Below are 14,804 nucleotides of genomic sequence, written 5' to 3'. Positions count from 1 at the left end.
GATCCCGGCTCCGGCCTCCCTGTGTGGAGTTTGCATGTTCTCCCCGTGCCTGCGTGGGTTTTCTCCGGGCACTCCGGTTTCCTCCCACATTCCAAAAACATGCATGGTAAGTTGATTGGATACTCTAAATTGCCCCTAGGTGTGATTGTGAGTGCGGATGTTTGTCTCTGTGTGCCCTGCGATTGGCTGGCAACCAGTTCAGGGTGTCCCCCGCCTACTGCCCAAAGACAGCTGGGATAGGCTCCAGCACGCCCCGCGACCCTTGTGAGGAGAAGCGGTACAGATAATGGATGGATGGATGTTCTATCCAAGCCCACTAGTTGAAACACGGCATTCTGATAAATATTGCGTTTGTGGAATATGAGTGAATCCATCAGTTTTAGCAATCTCCGGGGGCGGCCATTTTGTCACTTCTGTCGACTGAAAACGACATCACAACTGCTCAGGGCGCAGGTAATGACCAATCACGGCTGACCCATTTAATGAATTGGTCGTTACCTGAGCCCTGAGCAGTTGAGATGTCATTTTCAGTCGACAGATGTGACAAAATGGCCGCCCCAAAGAGATGGCTAAAAACTAATGGATTAACTCATATTCCACAAACGCAATATTTATCAGAATACTTTGTTTCCACTAGTGGGTCTACTGGGAACATATTTTTGAAAAAATGTGTTTGGGTTGATTTCCCCTTTAAAGTGGATTTTCAATATGGCATTAATTGCAAATGCAGAAACTACCTTTCCTACTTTTGACCCTGCCTGACAAAACGTCATTCAAAACAAAGTTTCCACCATAGTAAATGGAGATGGATGCATCTATGAGAATTCACACACATTTTGAACATCCTATTTTTAACCCCCCCCCCCCCCCCCCAAAAAAAAAAAACCATGACTGCTACTGTATATTAGACAAACCAATTAAAAATAAACCCATAATAGTGAAATCTTAACCTCTGTAGCGGAAGCATTCATGGCATGAAGTAGCCTCCACTTTTTGACCTCTGTGATTAAGTGGGCTGTCGCGGTGACTCGAGGCTAAGTGACTTGGCAACTTGGCCTGGATGTGGTTAGAAGGGATGCGATGTGACTGCAAGTAACACAGGCCTCTGCCACCGGACGTAATGATGTTTGCGTGCTGTGACCGGATTAGACAGGGACTCTCTGTTCATAGATTATGCAATGGATTTTCTAGTGTTTATCATTCAGGGTCTCACAATGACAACTTGAAGAGCCCAAACGCAGACCAACCGGCCTTGTCCAGCTTAAATATGCCTCACACTATCGCATTGTTTCGGTAACATGTTTAAGCCTAGAATGGCACTCATTAGAGCGCTGACTGACCTCCGACAGGACCGGACAGTCCTGATTTGGATCAACAACAAATGATGTGAATGCGTAAGCATGATTTAGAATCATTAATAGCCATGCACCATTCAGCAGTTGAGAAAAATAGGGAACTTCTGAATGCACGCCACCGAGAAGAATCAAATTAGAACTATAAGAACCAAATTTCAATGTGTCCTCCTTGCCTTCACTAATGTGTAGTGGAATCATGGGCGGAGCCAGAACGTGGCTAATGGCTGGGCCTGGAAAAATCAGGGTGGGCTTGAATATTTCTCTCACTCAGCACAATCATACTGTTCCGGCGCATCGTATATTCAAATAAAAATGACAAAATGAATAATTATGAAGTTCAGATCTTCCTTAGACAACCACAATTATGCCATTCTTAATATTCAATAAAATTGAATTCGATAAAATTAAAAACACAATGAAACATAAATTCAAACAGAATTGAATAATAATAAATAATAAAAATGTAATAATAATAACATTATTAGGAAATACACATTTTAAAGTAGATATTTTTTTCATGAATCTCACTGGGTGGGCAGTCTGTCAATCTGGGTGGGCCTGTGCGCACCCAGGCCCACCCATGGCTCCGCCCCTGAATGAAAACAAATTTGATGGCTGAGGTTGTCAACTATGTGCAAGCATACTATTCCCCCGCATACTCACGATTTGCATCTTCAACTGTTAGTGGATTTTTTTTTACCTATAACCTATCCTCCTTGATATTCGCTTAAAACTCACCTATGTTTGTATTGTTTTTTTGGGGGGGTGCCATCTTGTGACTTGTATAGGCAATTCTAACCCTTTTGAGGGGGCATCAATTACTCATGGATGTTTCTCTATTTGCAGCAGTGCTAGGTCTGTATTCATGGGGCAACACTGCACTCATTTGTATTTTCAAAAGTCCGATTTTGACTGGTTGTGGTCCAAGGCTGCTCGTTCCACTTTTTGTGTTCATTAGCACTGTTCCCACACTTAAAAGATTCTTCCAGTTTAGAATCTCACCACCAATATTGTCACATGATTTATTATGGCTCGGTTTGGTTCCCTCTTAATTTATATAGCGCGAAACAAACTGAGACCAGGGCTAAACAAACCAATTTTACAAGCCCGTCTCCCGATTGTAATCAGAGAAAGAAATTAAAACTGCCCTGAAATACTCGGTGTCTCCCGTCACTCATGTGGACACTCTTGGCATGCAGGGGAAGCGCGTGGCATGTGAGGACGGCTCAGAGGGTTACAGCGACATGTACCAGGAGAACGCCATGCTCCAACGAGAGAATGACACACTGCGCCTCAGGGTGAAAGCCATGCAGGAGACCATCGACCACCTGAACACCCGAGTCACACATCTGCTGGCCAATGAGGTCAGCGTGCTGCTCTCCAAGTCAAGTACGTGCGCTCCTCTTGCATTTCTCATGCCTTGTTTTGTTTGTTGTTCATGTGGGTAGATGACGTTAAAGCTAACTTTGAAGTGACCAGCTAGGGATCAGACAGAGATGTGTATTTTCTGACTCCTTCTATCCCGTCATGAAAAGTAGCTGTTTTAATGTAGTAAATCGCAAACATTTTTTCGTATTTCATTCCATGTGACTCAAATCTCTTACTCGACCTCTAGGTGAGGGCAACCAGGAGATTGGGGCTCTAATTCAGAACTACATCAGGGAAGTTGAAGAACTCAGGTAAGAGCTTTCCATGCCCAAGTGCTGCTTTAAAGCTCAGTTGTCACTGCTCAGTTCACCACAATATCAAGCACTTGCTGAGAGTTGCCAGTGAATTTGATCCTACTGCTTACTATAGAGCTATAAATTGTTTAACAAGGTAGCCAAAATGTTTATATGCCACCGAGAAGTTGCATACCACTGCAAAATGAAAATGCAATAAAAAACAAAACAAAAAACATTATTAATAAACATACATACCTCCCTTACATTGTCTGTCAAAACTAAGCACTTGTTCAGGCAGACCTTTTGACATAACAATTGTGTGGCCAGCATCTCATATAGTAAAACTTTGGGCAAATGTATGCAATTGGCCCTTAGTTTCTCGAAACCAAACATGACACAGCATCAACTGTCTTTCTTACTTAGATCCAAGCTGCTGGAGAGTGAGGCCATGAATGAATCATTGCGACGTCAAGCTGCTCGGCTCCCCTCTCGCGCAGCCTTCACTTCTTCCTGTCTGAGCCCCGCCCCTGGACACCCCCCTGGCTCCTCCCCAGTGGCCATGTCCATGGAGGCCGAAATGACCGACGTGTTGCGCAGAGCCAAGCTGGACATCGAGCGGCTGAAGAAGAAGGAGAGAAGGCAGAGGAGGATGAGGTGAGGAGAGGAGATAATCGCTTCATATTCATCCCTTTTGACATAACTCGCGCGAAACTCTGCCCTTCCCGCTTGCTTATCTGCTTGAGCTTAAGAGGTGCCTTATAGGTCATTTAGGCAGTCAGTCCCTGAATGGAATTGGGATGCGGCCAGGAGTAAAACTGGCTTTGGCTCAGAATGGTCTTTCAAAATTTCAAAATTCAGCCGGCCACTGGGTCGTGAGAGAAGTAGAGTGCACAGTCCAAAAGGCTAATTGGGATTTAATGGGATATAGATGGAAGTAGATGGGAATTTTAAGACGGGGCGTTTGATAAAATGCATGCTTGTAAATCTCAGAGCTAAGGGGAGGGTGCAAATGGTTCTAAAATCTACACAGCTAAAAGCAAAAGTGATGGAAGTAAAAAAAAGAGGCTGCTAATGAGCCTGTTTTTTATGTCGAGCACATCACTTAGGCACTTTTTCAAAGCACTGACGGAGAGCGTTCCATTGCGCTCAAAATTGATCAATACTATTTTCTATCGCACTGTTTGCCTCTTTCAGCATTTGACTACTGCATACATTTTAATCAGAAAATGGAAGATCAACTAATCCATTCATTCCATTGTCCGAGCTGCTTATCCTCCCGAGGGTCGCATCCCAGCCGTCTTCGGGCAGTAGGCGGGGTACACCCTGAACTGGTTGCCAGCCAGTCGCAACCATATAGAATCTATGTAATTGTCTATATTACAGACAAATAGCCATTCACAGTCACAAGCATGTTCTTGAAATGTGTGAGGAAACCGAATACTCAAAGAAAACCCTTTATTAATACTTTATTAATTTTAACGGTAGAAAATACAAAGTGTGTCTTTTCTTACAGCTAGATTTCTTGATTATTTTTTTTTTTTCTTCTTTTTTTCCCAACAACCATTCCTTTGTAACAACGAACCCTACGGCCCTCCGACCTTCCAGTGTGGAATTTGCACGTTCCCATGTTTGCCTGATATTTTTCCGGGAACTCCGGCTTCATTCCATATTCCCACAATTTCATATTCCAAAAACATGCATGTTAGGTTAACCAACGACTCTTAATTTGTCCATAGATGTAATTATGAGAGTGATTGTCCTGCATATTGACTTTTGGATCCCTCTGGCACAAAGTTAGCTGGGATGGGCTCATCCAGCGCGAGAGGAATAGATAATTTGCTGACACTTTTGTATAACTCGGCCTGACTGACTTTTCTACCCTCCTTCAGTCCAGAGTTGGAGAAAGGTTTGAAAAAACGTGTTAAGTTACACAACCACGAGATTGACGACAATGGGCAAAACGGACAAAACGGACTGAATGGAGAGATTGATTCGGATGACAATCACGCCGAGGTAACTTCAAATTGTGAACTGTTGATTCATAACTGGGATGGAAAAGAAGAATGCCTTATGTTTTGATCTTTGTGGGCAGGACGTCATGTCTACGTTGCAGGAAGAAAGTGGTTGCGATGAAGAGGAGGAGGAGGATGAGGAGGAAGGACGGGAGGAAGATGACGAGTTTGACAGCGACGAGAGCTTGGTGGACTCGGACTCAGATTCCGATGAGAAAGGTGTGCTTCTTTGACTTACAGTAATATAATATGTAATTTGAAATATAATAATATGTAATATGTAAAACGATGTGTGTCTACAGTGTGTATTTTGATCATATAATTCACAGTTTTCCATTGTATGTCTCAACAGTGCTGTCCTAAGTTATGTCCTTTTTTGATCAGTATTTTTTGTTGTTGTTTTGGTTCAAGTATCATGTAAATAATTGAGGTAATCAAACTATTTTACCTCAATCAGCTTTCGTCACACAGTATTGGAAGAACAAAAACGAGCTGAGGGGAAAAATAGCATTATATAGCCAAACTGTGGGCTTGGGTTTGCGATCAAACATCCATTACTTGATTTCATTTTCAATTTAGTTCATCTAATTTATCACTCTGATTGTAGCACCTCAAGGAGATATGCAACGTACACTCTGTTGTTTAATTTGTGTCGCACACCAACACACAGAACCAAATCACACACATGCAGGAATCGGAACATTTTCCAAGGTATGCTTATAATTGTCATTCTCTGTCCACTTTGCCCTCTGAAATTTGGCCTCCAACTGTCAGCCAACTTCCAGGCCGACCTTGCTGACCTGACCTGTGAGATCGAGATCAAGCAGAAGCTGATAGACGAGCTGGAGAACAGCCAGCGGAGGTTGCTGATGCTCAAGCTCCAGTATGAGGAGAAGCTGATTCTGCTGCAGAACAAGATCCGAGACACCCAGCTGGAGAGGGACCGCGTGCTTCAGAACCTCAGTGAGACCCTTTTGTTTCCCTCACCCTTAAAGAGGTGACGTCACGTAAGGTCATTAACATTAGCACATGGCTCCACAGTGTCCATGGAGAACTACACGGAGGAGAAGGCTAACCGCATAAAGCAGGAGTACGAGAAACGTCTGAAGGAGATGAACCGGGACCTTTTGAAGCTCCAAGCTGCACAGAAGGAACACGCGCGTCTCCTGAAAAACCAGGGCCGGTACGAACGGGAGCTGAAGAAACTCCAAGCGGAGGTCAATGAGATGAAGAAAGCAAAGGTGAGAGAACAAGCGGGACCGCAGATTGGAGAGACGAAGCCGGGCGCCGTCTCACCCGCCTCACTTGTCGGTCTTGCTCGAGGTGGCGGTGATGAAGCAGATGAAGGAGGAGCAGCAGAGGAGGAGGCTGGTGGAGGCCAAGAGGAACCGCGAGATTGCCCAGCTCAAGAAGGAGCAGCGAAGACAAGAGGTCGGACGACGATTATTGAGTCATCGTACAGTTGACGAGATATTCGTTTGATATTCAACACAAAAAATTGCTCCTTGCACCAAACTGAACCAAATTGTATACGTCATGGAATAAGGTTGGGGTGCTATTCCAAGAGCGGGGTCATTTTTAGTCATTCATCATCCAATTTTATCCAAATGTAAATCAACGTAGGTGTCATATTGTAACTTTAAACTCAAGATCTTCCTCCCTTTTCCTTCTCATCAGTTTCAAATCCGGGCGTTGGAGTCCCAGAAGCGACAACAGGAGCTGGTCCTGCGCAGGAAAACGCAGGAGGTGACGGCCCTACGCAGGCTGGCCAAGCCCATGTCAGACCGCGTAGCCGGACGCGTGGCCCGCTGGAACCAGACCACCTCGGTTACGGACTCTGGAGCAGAGTTGTCCGCCAGCACAACGGCAAGCAGCTCCGAACCAGAGAGCGGGAAGACTGTGAGTGGATTGGTGCGACAGTGGAACAACAAAAACAATGGGTATGGATACCTGGGCGAAAGTGAGGGGAGCATGGATGGAACGCGGCTCGTTGGGTAAGACGGCTTCAATTATGTGCTTGACATGCACTGTGGACCCGGTGTCTTATTAATCCTTCCTCCACCCGTCTTACCTCCCACAGCAGCCGGAAGAAGCTACAGCGTAAGCCGGCGGGCGTCGGCACCACCGTAGCAGCCGTAACCTTTTCCAAGTCGGCCCGGCAGAAGTGGCAAACTCTGGAGCGTCGTATTATGGACATCGTCATGCAGAGAATGACCATTGCCAATGTTGAAGCTGACATGGATCGGCTCATCAAGGTTTGGGGGGGCATTGAACTACCGTATATATCAATTTTATGATTTCAGATATCAACTCTTCTTTTCCATTTTTTTTTTTTTTCCACGAGTCAGAAACGAGAGGAGCTGACGGCCCAGCAGGAGGCGCTCTCACACAAGAGAGCCGTACTAATGGCAGAAGGGGAGGGGCCTGAAGCGGAGGACAGACTACTTTTGGAGATTAGTGAGGATATCGAGGTTCTGAACGCTAACATCGATTACATAAATGACAGTCTGTCCGACTGCCAGGCCACAATTGTGCAAATAGAGGAGACAAAGGTATGTGCACAAGTAGACACAAGAAATAAACACACACACACACACACACACACACACACACGCTTAAGAATAAAAATAAAACTTAAGCACTCCACCGAATCCCAATTGTGTTCCAGGATGAGTTGGACTCGGTGGATACCTCAGTGGTAATCAGCTCATGTTCTCTGGCTGAAGCACGCCACCTGCTGGATCATTTTCTCAAGGCCTCCATTGACAAGGTCTGTCAACTTTAAACTAGAACCAATAAATCAGTTGAGAATTGATAGAAATAATTGAAATAGCTTTAGCAAAAACACTAGGGTGTCGGTGGTTGTGTTTTCTTTTGTTTATTAATCAGAAATATACATTTTCTTGAACTTTGAAAAAACGTGCATTCTGGTCCAGCTTGGTCTTTGATATTCCTGTTTGGAAAATGGATGGATGGATGGATTTTTATTTTTTATTTTTAAAAAACAGTCATGATGTATTTCACGTATGTTTGCTCATATTCAATTAAATTTCAGTCTGAAATTCAGATTAAAATCTACATATCTTTTAAAAAAACAAGAAAGGAGGATGTCTTATTTGGGTGAAGTTGTATTCACTTTTTTCCCCAACTTTAAATGAACCTGCAACTTGCAGTAAAAATCTGATCCTCAAACTGCTTCCGTTCCCCCAAGCACCTGTATGTGGAACAGCTTGTCCCCGATGCTTTGACCAAGTTTGCTTGGACAAAAAAAAAAAGTTTAGTTTTCACCATTGTAACTCTGGACTGAAAATACAAATGCTATGTGCAATACGTACACCAGGTTATGCATAGATGAATGCAATATTCTTTTTTATTCAACAAAACCGATTAATTGAACGCATTTGTATTTTTCACAATAACATTTTATGCCGATGATGTCATTGTGAGTTTTCAGTCCTTTCTGCATACGTAAAGACACTCATCAACACACGTGTGTGTTTGTGTGCGTGTAGAGCTTACAGGTGGCACAGAAGGAGGCTCAGATCAGACTACTGGAGGGTCAGCTGAGACAGACCGATGTGATTGGTTCATCCCAAAATCACATGATCCTCGATGCTCTGCGGGAAAAGGCCGAATGCATCCCTGAACTGCAGGCCCTGCTCCACAACGTACAGCAGGGTGAGAGACACACTGTTCTTATAAAAGCACAACTGAAGAGATGAACTGATTGTGTCTTTATGATTTTACGAATTACATTAGTCTCATTATGTTGTAAATTGAACCTTTTTTTTTATTTTTTAAAGCGAATCCTTTATTATTTGTGCGTGTGCATGTTCTGATGAGGTTCTAAATTGTTCGCACAAACTCAAGTAGGAACATATTGCTGAATCACAAATCTGTGCGTCAAACATGCATAGACATAATTCAAACACAGATATGTGCAGATGCGCTGTTGTGACTTTCCCCCCAACGCTTTCAGAGAACGGCTACGCCAGCACAGATGAGGAGCCTTCTGAGTTCAGTCAAGCGTCAGACAACAGGTGAAGCCGCAGTCTGCCCCCCTCCTTCTCATCTTTGCTATTTTTGAGAATTGACTTGTCCAACTCTATTTACCTGCGCTCCCCTTTCCTTCCTCCAGTGTCTCTCTAATGAAAGAATCCAACAGCCAAGATGACTTCAAAACAAAGGTAAAGCATCTGTTGCATTCTGCGTAAATCAGTTTTGACCCATGTCCAGAATTAATTGTTAACAGATTAATCACTAGATTAAATCTGAATATGTAGTGATCATCCTTTCCAGCCATGTTTGGACCAGGTTTCATTTTTGTTAGCGTACCTTTTATGAACCACAAGGTGGCAGTATAAGCAAACAATTACAAGTTGACTTGCTTCTTTGATGTTTGGTGTGAAATAATTTATCATTTGACACAGTTCTGATTTACTCTCCTGGTAGTACAGTCTCCTCCATCCTTTATTGTTTTGTTTTTTTTCTCAGTGTTGTTTGGCCGCAAAGTTATTGCTGTATTACGTCCCTGCCCATCTCCTTGCCGCTAGGCTTCGGTTTAATTGCATTTTGTAGTTCTGTTTGATTCAGTTTTTATGTTGATTTTACTTGGCCCTGATTGCCTTCTCGGTGTCTTCTCCCGGCTCACACTTCCCACGCAGGTGGAGCCACGTCTGTCAGCTCAGATGAAAGCGGTTTCGGCCGAGTATCTGGGTCCCGCCCCGGAGCATTCGTCAGGCTGCAAGCAGCAGCAAATCACCAAGTCGTTGGCCTCGCTCACCGACATCCAGGAGGACGGTCTGAGCACGGTCAAGGCCAGCCTGGGCCTTGGTCTCAGCATCTCTCTGCGTGACCCCTACCACAAAGAACGAGCATCACGCACCATCAGCTTGCCTATCAGAGGACACACCTTGTGAGTTGAAAACATACAGAGTACAACCAAAATTTGGCAAGTAACAAAAAAAGTGTATCCTGTGTACGTGTTTCTTGTATTTGCATGTAGAGAGGTAACAATTGTGAAAATTAGTTTTGTGAGTTAGTTAATCACCAGCTACAACATTACGTGAGATATAATTGAATGAGATCAATACAAAAGTTGCATCAAATTGACAAATATAACATTACCCTTGTTTTAGCAATATTGTTGCAATGCTGTTCTACACCATTACTAACTACAGTCACAAATTAGTAATCCTCCTCTTTTTGCGATGGATGACAACAAATAATATAAAAAGTAAATGATGCCCCACCCAAAATATTTATAATTGTGTAGTAATAGTTTAAACTGTATATATATCATTTCAACTCAAGAAACATTATTATCATTGCCAACAATTGACCTTACATAAATCTAAAAATAAATGTCTTTAAGATGATTTGATTCAGAAAAAATGCACCTGAAATGCGCCTGTCCATGCATATGCACAATAGGCTTTCCATAACAACCCAGGCTAAACTTAGCTCCTCTCCAACACACAGAAGTTTCTCATCAATGCATCCTTGATACAAATGACTAGTTTTCTATTAGCTAGGGCATTGACACAATCTTGTGGCATGTTAGGGTGTTACAGAAACCGGAATTCCACCTTCCAGCATGACAGAGAGGCCAAGCAACAATGGAATGACATCATCTGAAAAAAAAAAAAAAAAGCCATAGCCCAGATCTGAATGCAACTGATCCCCTCAAAAGATTCCAAATGTCCAAATGTCTTGTGTCGTTGCACGTCTATGCAAATAGACTGATTGGCGTAATTGAAGCAAAAGATGCTTTGGCAAAGTATGAGTCTCATGCCATGATCTCATTTTTTGGCATTTACCCGCTTTATTTTGTGTCTTTAATGTTAGTTGAAACAATTAAGGAGATGCTTCTTGTTGTAATTTCTAAAAGAAAAAGCGTGGTGTGACATTTTTAGACATCGCCCTGAAAAGGGAAGATCATTCAGTGCATGTGAGCATTTGCATTTTTAAAATGAGTCAGCCAGTTGTTGTAGTGTCAGTAACACTGCTAATTGCTTTACACCCATAATGCTCATAGTTAGTGTGTGTTATTAGCGCGTGTACGGTATAATCCCTTGAGGACTGTCTTAGTTTGCTTTTTTTTGTGTCAGTCCCAGGCAGTCGCGAGGCTACGACACCTCTCCCATCACCAGAAGGAAATCTTACGACCGTTCATACAGGTACAAGCTGTTATAAAGTCACAACAGTCGTGGCGTCATCGCGCTGCTTTTCACTCGCACTTATTTGCATGCATTTCTTCTGAATTTCTCAGGCCCACTGATGGCTATACACCGCCATCCTCGCCTCCTCTGAGGACCAGGCATGACCGCAACGTGTTCTCGAGGCTCACCAGCAACCAAAGTCAAGGTTCTGCTCTGGACAAGTGAGTGCAATAAAAGACTGTTTATTTTATTTTTTGTTTTTCTCCATACATGCTCTTACGATCATCCAGAGTTATTTTTTCGTCTTCCATTTGGTTTACTGGCCCTGTGAAATGGCTGAAGGTCAGGTCTTTGGAGAAGAAAGGGCCTTAGTCTGTGGCACTGTGGAGCTTAAGTGTGAGCAATTTCCACTGAGTTTATCTGCATGTCAATGCCATTGTGTAAACCAAGAACACTTCAAGTGGCATTATTGCCAATCTCCAGGGAACAAGTGATGCCAGCAGTTAGTCTTATGACCAAGAGACGCTAAAGATGTCCTCCACAACTGCAGGATAATAGGTGCTCAGAGGAACATTTAAAAACAGAACTTAATTACTGTATATCTGTCGAGCTATTTTTTTTTCTATTTAGCCGGGGATGTATACAAGACAATCCTGCTCAATGATATGAAATTGATTGTTAGGGATGGGCATTTTTTGGATAGATGATTGATTTGATGGACAATGTTTGTGTGGAATTCATTGTTGATTAACTGCGATTAATAACTTGAAAAAGTAGAGAGGCAAAATAGCATGCTCTACTTGGTCAGTTGTTCTAAAGAACAGCAATATTCCATATGTTGGAACGTGCCCATGAACATGAATATTTTCCACTTGTGCAACATCATTACATCACAATGAATATGTGCCTCATAAATAATATGTGATATATGAAAAATGTATTATTTAAATGCATGTAGTGAGTTATGGGGTAATGTTCGTACAGTATGCTCAACAGAATTACACATCGGATAAAATGTGTATTTGTTATGGAACGCTTTGTTTTTAAATCCTGCTTTTATGTAGGTTTATTTTGTGTTCATTCCTACGGAATGCTGTCATCGTAAAGGCTATATTGAGGTGTAGCATGACCTCTGTGTTTTTAGTCCCCATCAATACACAAGGTGTGAGAAAACCTCCAGTCGAAAAGTGGAGATCAGCAATATCGAGTGGCAACGTAGAAGAGGAAAAGGCTCTTCTAGAAAACTAGACTGACAAATTTTAGCTGTCGTAGCTTTTGCCCGTTCTTTCCGATTCTTTTGCAAGCTTCATCGTCAGAGAAAATGTGCGGGATTATTTTCTGCGAACCGGTGGTTCATAGTATGAAGGAGGCGTAGGTGAATGGGTTGCCTTTCATTATCTTTCAATGCAGCTGTTGTCATTTGTCGCCATTTTGAATGGACTGTGCTAAACAATGTGGGAGGTTGGTTCTCTGTCTTTTTTTTGAGCTCCTCACCGGAGACTTCATCTCAAATCTCTTAGCTTTCATGGTGGTGTTTGTTCCCCCCATTATTTCTGCAGCTGTATTGACGAATTCAGTGGAAGAAATGTTTTTGTTGTTGCGTGAAAAAAGATGAATTGCCCCCATTCTTAAATTGATCTTTACATGCATTACCGTTATAATCTTTGCAACTGTGACATTCTCTAAGTTAGTATAATACTGTATCACAACTACCCTGTTTATTTGATCTATATGGTAGGACACATTCAATTGAATAGAAGACATTTAGACAGTTTTCTGTCTGGTTGCGTTAAGCGGCTTTAATTGAGACAGTAGATCCTTATTTCAGAACAAAATATATAGAACAATCGAAGTTGTGTAAGAAACACTTTGTAGGACATCACTATGCCAACAGGCATCAGCATTAATAAGAAAATAAAACTCACTCTTTTATTGTTGCAATGGGCTCTTTGCACATGATGCCATGACGTCATATTAGTTGCGGATAATGGTTTATGCCAATTTTCCCATGATGTCACGCACCTCTGGACACGGCCACCTTGCGGGAGGTCCACGCATTGTGTCTTTAACGTGCTCATTATTAAATTGGCTGCAACAATACAAGTGGGAGATACAGTGTCTCATTTTGAGCAACCAGGGATTTCCCAGTGATGTTGAACTCACTCATGATTACGTGTATTGCTCTGAGCCTGCTTTCCTGTACACCGCAGTGCATGCAAACGTTCAATTAGAAGGAAAAACAGATTCGCATTGTCTATTATGTATTGTAAATACACATGATGTATTTAAAACAATCATATTGCTTTTCCTTAAAATGTTTTTAAGATTAGTGCTAACATAATGGGAAAAGCCATAGGCACAAGCTAACGATTAGCATCTACAGTATTTTTTCACTGTTATAATCCTTTTAACACAAAACAGTCCGGTAACACAATTAGAGACGCAATATCACTACGCTCACAGGCATATACTGTATGATTGAATTTGCTTTCAACTACTTTCAGCATTTTTTCACGAATGTCGGAAGGCTAGGGTAGTGGTCTTTCATCTCCTCTTGCTACTCTAAGTTACTGACAATATAAATGTTCAGTTTCCACCATAGTGCAGAATCTTCCTTCTATCATCGAATTTCCCAAAAGATGTTGAGCTGTATTATTATTATTATTTTTTCCTGTGAGCGAACCATCAACTTAAACAGCCTGGGTGCACCCAAACATTACATTTTTCATCACTCAAGCGCAGAGCTTATTTGGTGTTTACTGAGCACCGAAAAAGCTTTGTGCGCTGCTTTATATCTAAAGCCTTTCCTGAGTCCCTCCTCCTTTGTAAACCCATTGCCAGTAACCCTTCTGTCTTTCCTTAGCGTGATTAACCTTTCCTCTCCCTGACACCCCACCCTACCCCGCTCCTTTCCTCTTCTGCCTCCAGGTCGGATGACAGCGACTCCTCGCTCTCCGAGGTGCTCAGGTAGACCAACTGTGTCTTTTCCTTCTCTGTCCGTGTCTTCTGCCATTTTTCTTGTAAACTCACCATGACATCATCATGGTCGCCTCTTCACCACCTGTCCTTCCTCCACCCACCAGCCTCTCCACCCGCATGTGATTGTGGTTTCTTCGTGCTGTTGCTAGTACGCGGAACCTGAATGATCCTCAGTCTATCGATGGACTCTTCACATGAAAATTGGTTGTGCAAATATGATTTTAGAGAGCAATACAACTCAGGCAAGTCTTTATCGTGTTGCCAGTATCGCAGAATGCTCCAGTTGACACGTGACCCCAATGAGTCAAACTGTCGCCGTCATAAAACCTTTGGAAGTAACGTTATAAATAACAAAATAAATGAACCAATGTTAATGAGACAGTACAGAGTAGATCTCAGGCCAATAAATTCCGCTCACTACATACCGTTCTCTATTTTGACTGACCCTGTCCATAGATGCCTGTCCCGAATAACTGACCTTGTGTCTAATTTGCAAAAGTCACCAAGACAAATCTATTCAAAAAGTAATCCAACTTGTAACATTTGCAAAGATGTGTTAAAATGGCAGAAAAAAAAACTAAACCTAAACTCACTAATTAACACCTTACACTCTCATGTTTATCAAGTCTAGTC

The 14,804-nt window shown here is 42.5% G+C and overlaps 1 protein-coding gene across 4 annotated transcripts in view; it reads left to right on the top strand.

Moving 5' to 3' along the window:
• The window catches only part of kif21b (kinesin family member 21B), a 63,208-nt gene that overhangs the window by 28,161 nt on the left and 20,243 nt on the right, over positions 1-14,804 (top strand). For 2 of the 4 annotated variants that reach the window (XM_086040785.1, XM_086040781.1), the window contains exons 9-27: positions 2,555-2,744; positions 2,971-3,034; positions 3,443-3,673; positions 4,909-5,032; positions 5,112-5,250; positions 5,806-5,994; positions 6,073-6,272; positions 6,355-6,462; positions 6,709-7,025; positions 7,112-7,286; positions 7,380-7,583; positions 7,700-7,801; positions 8,544-8,709; positions 9,011-9,071; positions 9,170-9,218; positions 9,696-9,946; positions 11,142-11,210; positions 11,303-11,413; positions 14,121-14,159. In XM_086040785.1, coding sequence (XP_085896911.1) covers positions 2,555-2,744; positions 2,971-3,034; positions 3,443-3,673; positions 4,909-5,032; positions 5,112-5,250; positions 5,806-5,994; positions 6,073-6,272; positions 6,355-6,462; positions 6,709-7,025; positions 7,112-7,286; positions 7,380-7,583; positions 7,700-7,801; positions 8,544-8,709; positions 9,011-9,071; positions 9,170-9,218; positions 9,696-9,946; positions 11,142-11,210; positions 11,303-11,413; positions 14,121-14,159 — 2,789 coding nt within the window. The remainder of the gene's footprint in view (positions 1-2,554; positions 2,745-2,970; positions 3,035-3,442; positions 3,674-4,908; positions 5,033-5,111; positions 5,251-5,805; positions 5,995-6,072; positions 6,273-6,354; positions 6,463-6,708; positions 7,026-7,111; positions 7,287-7,379; positions 7,584-7,699; positions 7,802-8,543; positions 8,710-9,010; positions 9,072-9,169; positions 9,219-9,695; positions 9,947-11,141; positions 11,211-11,302; positions 11,414-14,120; positions 14,160-14,804) is intronic. The other 2 variants (XM_086040782.1, XM_086040784.1) reach the window with 2 other exon arrangements.

This window comes from Filicampus tigris, chromosome 9, assembly GCF_054856515.1.
Source record: "Filicampus tigris isolate MCC_2025a chromosome 9, RoL_Ftig_1.0, whole genome shotgun sequence".
Classification (NCBI taxonomy): domain Eukaryota; kingdom Metazoa; phylum Chordata; class Actinopteri; order Syngnathiformes; family Syngnathidae; genus Filicampus; species Filicampus tigris.
This window is presented reverse-complemented; position numbering and strand designations above follow the sequence as displayed.